The sequence below is a fragment of the Podarcis tiliguerta genome, assembly GCF_965153285.1.
Source record: "Podarcis tiliguerta genome assembly, chromosome: 5".
NCBI lineage: Eukaryota > Metazoa > Chordata > Lepidosauria > Squamata > Lacertidae > Podarcis > Podarcis tiliguerta.
The window spans coordinates 69,701,938-69,705,564 of NC_139538.1; the positions used below are offsets into that span (position 1 = coordinate 69,701,938).

The 3,627-nt window shown below is 40.6% G+C and overlaps 1 protein-coding gene across 1 annotated transcript; it reads left to right on the forward strand.

The window, feature by feature from the left end:
* Positions 1 to 1,764: 1,764 nt before the first annotated feature.
* On the forward strand, positions 1,765 to 2,184 carry ATOH7 (atonal bHLH transcription factor 7; the record flags this gene model as incomplete). The annotated part of the gene is made up of 1 exon (XM_083441055.1): positions 1,765 to 2,184. The coding sequence occupies one exon, from the start codon at positions 1,765 to 1,767 to the stop codon at positions 2,182 to 2,184; it is 420 nt and encodes a 139-aa protein (XP_083297181.1).
* Positions 2,185 to 3,627: the final 1,443 nt, after the last annotated feature.

Here is a 3,627-nt window from a genome sequence, read left to right on the forward strand (position 1 = left end):
CACATGATGTTTTGGAGTCATAGTGGGAACAATTGGTCTACAGTTTTAGATCAAAATGCCATGTTACAAGTCTGAATGAAAAGATGACTCGTCCATAAATACTCGGTAACAATTTAATTAGTCTGAAAATATATATAAAACATTGTTTGGAGGAGAAAATATTTGAAAGGCGTGGGGAGGAAACATCCTCACAATAAAACTAAAATAAGCTACAAAAATATTCTTCAACCTCTATACGTATAATAAGTAGCCTAAAAAGTGAACATATGATAATTCAATAATTTCATTGTCAGTATTTCTTGTCATTAGTCTTTTGTTTGACAGACTTCTTTATTATGTATTAAGCAGGCTTACAAGGCACTAGTCAATACTTTGCTTGATGTTGATCTGGCTGTTTGAAATAGAGGTGAAGAGGGTGTTTCTATATATTTTTGCTGGAGGTCAAGAATGTATATTTATATGAAATCTGTAGTATGCATCCTGAGGCAACTGTAAGGTGGATTTCTAAATCCATTTTTTAAATAATTAGAATATTATAAATATTTAAAGTTCGGTTCAAATATATATAAGCAACTACACACACACACACACACACACACACACACACACACACTGAGGTTCATTGGTGCTTTATGAAATATTACACTTCTCACTGTGGCAATTGGGAAAATCCCTAATTCTGCCATATGCCCAACATGCTTCACTTTGCAGTTAGGTTTGTGTGTTCCTTTAAAGCTGTTTGCAAATTCTCTTCCTCTTGGGCTTAGATATCCTTATTAGCAGCAGCTTCTTCTCCCAACCAAGCACTTTCAAGCAAATTCAGACTCAATGCTGTGATGTGTCAGGAAAGGTTTTTGCTGAGCTGCAGAAGGTTATTCATTGAAAAGACCTTTTGCTTAGCTGTCGTGATTCTTGTGGGGCCAGCCAGACACTAGTCCAGATGGCAAGTTGTTAGTGCTGGACAGACATGGCTTTGGGAGACTTTTCAACAGATGAAGCCTGCAATGTCAGGATTTTGTTGGAGGAGGCTTTTTTGTGTCGTTCCCAGGGTGGGAAGGTGCTGGGATGGAAATACAGGGCCGCCCACCCACCTGCTGCCACCTGTTCAGCTTTTGCCAGTGCCTCTATAAAGACTTCCCTTGCTTGTAATTTAGGCTCACTGACCAACACTAGCAACCGAGGAGGAAGCAAGAGGGTTTCTCTCTCTCTGTCTTAGCATCCGCGTAAGACACCATCACTTGAAGAAGAATCACAAAGACTTTACTCCTCTCTGCCCACTGTTACTGTACAGTCAATTGGAATAGATTTTTATTTATTTTTCCTGTCCATTGAAACTTTTTTTTTTTTTTGGATTAAAAGGACTCCTCCTCCTTTTTTTGGTCCATTTGAAACCTGAACTTTTGAGAGCAGCGATGCCATTTGTTCCCCCGTCATTACCAAACAGAATGAAATGAAGACAAATAAAAACATCCAGTTAATTGCCATGTGCACTCCTGATTTCAGTCTTTAATCTGAGGGGTGAAGGAACAATTTTAAGCCTCAGTATTGTTTTGCAAGTGTGGGGAGATGTTGCTTTTCCAACAAAGTCCATCTTCTTGAACTCCAGGTGAAGCTGGGTTTTTTTCTTTTTCCTTTTAAAACAAGAACGGAAAAGGAGAATCGTAGCAAAAGCTTTCTGTCTACCAACGCATTCATTGGCTGCGGTTCATTCATTTGTTTATTTGCAAAACATCCCACATGAAACCCTGCAAACTGAATAGCAGCATGGATGCTAGCTTGGAAACGGACCTCCAGTGCCGAAACGGAACGGTCTGTGCAGCAAAGTGTGGCTCTGAGCGCGTGGAGAGCACTGCCAAGCGCAGGCTGGCTGCCAACGCCAGGGAAAGGAGAAGAATGCAAGGGCTCAACACTGCCTTCGACCGCCTACGCAAAGTGGTCCCCCAGTGGGGGCAAGACAAAAAGCTGTCCAAATACGAGACGCTTCAGATGGCCCTGAGTTACATCATGGCCCTGACGAGGATCCTCGCTGAAGCCGAGAGGTACAGCGCAGAGAAAGGCTGGATTAACTTTCACTGTGAGCATTTCCACCAGGAGAGTTGCCACGCTTACGCAGGGCAGAAGGTGGCAGCTGAAACAGACCCTTATGCGCAGAGACTTTTCAGTTTCCAGCCAGACCACTACTAAATGGGCAATTAAGAAATCACTGTGGACTTGCAAAGGCCCGCTCGGTCTTTTGTGTAAAAGTATTTGAGAACAGGAACTTAAAACAGCTGCATAAGGTAATCTTTGGTTGTTGTAGCCTTGTTCTTTGCCTGCAACGTACTGAGCTCCCTGGAACAAATTGATTTGGAACATTTTCCGATGCTTCATTAATTCCTACTTTGAGGATGCATTTTTGTTTCCTGATTTGTGTATCTTAAAATAGAAAACAGAAATTATACTGTTTAGTCCTCAGAGAAGCAACTTAAACTTTGTAAGTTTGCCATAACAGGTTCTTTGAGACCAAATTGTGTAGGTTTAACTCATCTACAACTTACCACTTCTCTGGCGTATGCTCGAAATAGAGCTAGTTTCAAATAGTGTTTATGGAATGCTTAGATGTTCCTCTGTGCTGACTGTAAAATCAGATTAGTTCATGTGATAATGACATTATGATGAAATAATTGCATGAAAATAGAGACTTTAGAGTTGGTAGGTTATGCTGATTCTGTATTTTTTTACATTGTTCTGTTTCCTTGAAACCATAGGAAATTTTGTAAACTAAACTACAAATAAACATGGTTTTCTCTCGTACAAAATGTTCTTACATTTTAAAAGAAGTAGGTTCCTATAGTGGGAGTTATATGTACCCAGTAAAGGTCTGCTGTGGCTACTACTTTTGGAATTTGGATAGTTAATGTAACAACAGCAAAATGTTCAATATAAGGCTGGCTTTATTTCTCATGCCTTAGGAACAGGGGACACATCAACACATCTCATTATAAACAACCTTTGAACTGGTTTCATTTTCTAATATGCTGTATTATACCACTGTTATAGCCAGGCATGTATTGAGTTTGAATTGAGCAAGCAGCAAAAGAGCGAGCCTGTGGAAAATCTATCTTTCTTTGCCTTTCTCTTTCACACACTCAGAATGAACAGCCTTGTGCCTTACCTTGTACTTTAGCATTGAGCCAGCAGGGAAACTCTTTCCGTCAGTGCTTGTCAGCGGGATGTGATATGCCAATATTATATATCATGACCAATATTCTGAATTTTTTTTGGAAATATTGTCCAGTCATTTAACACATTTATGGTGTTAGCAGTAGGCTGAACATATTGAAGTAATGGATGCGGGGGGTTTATCAAGTGGTGTGGAGAAAGCGGGGTATCAAGACCTTTGGGGCAGATATCTGCTTTCCATCAAGTTCACAACAGGAAAATACAGTGGTACCTCAGGTTAAGTACTTAATTCATTCCGGAGGTCCGTACTTAACCTGAAACTGTTCTTAACCTGAAGCACCACTTTAACTAATGGGGCCTCCTGCTGCCGCGCTGCCGGAGCCCGATTTCTGTTCTTATCCTGAAGCAAAGTTCTTAACCTGAAGCACTGTTTCTGGGTTAACGGAGTCTGTAACCTGAAGTGTA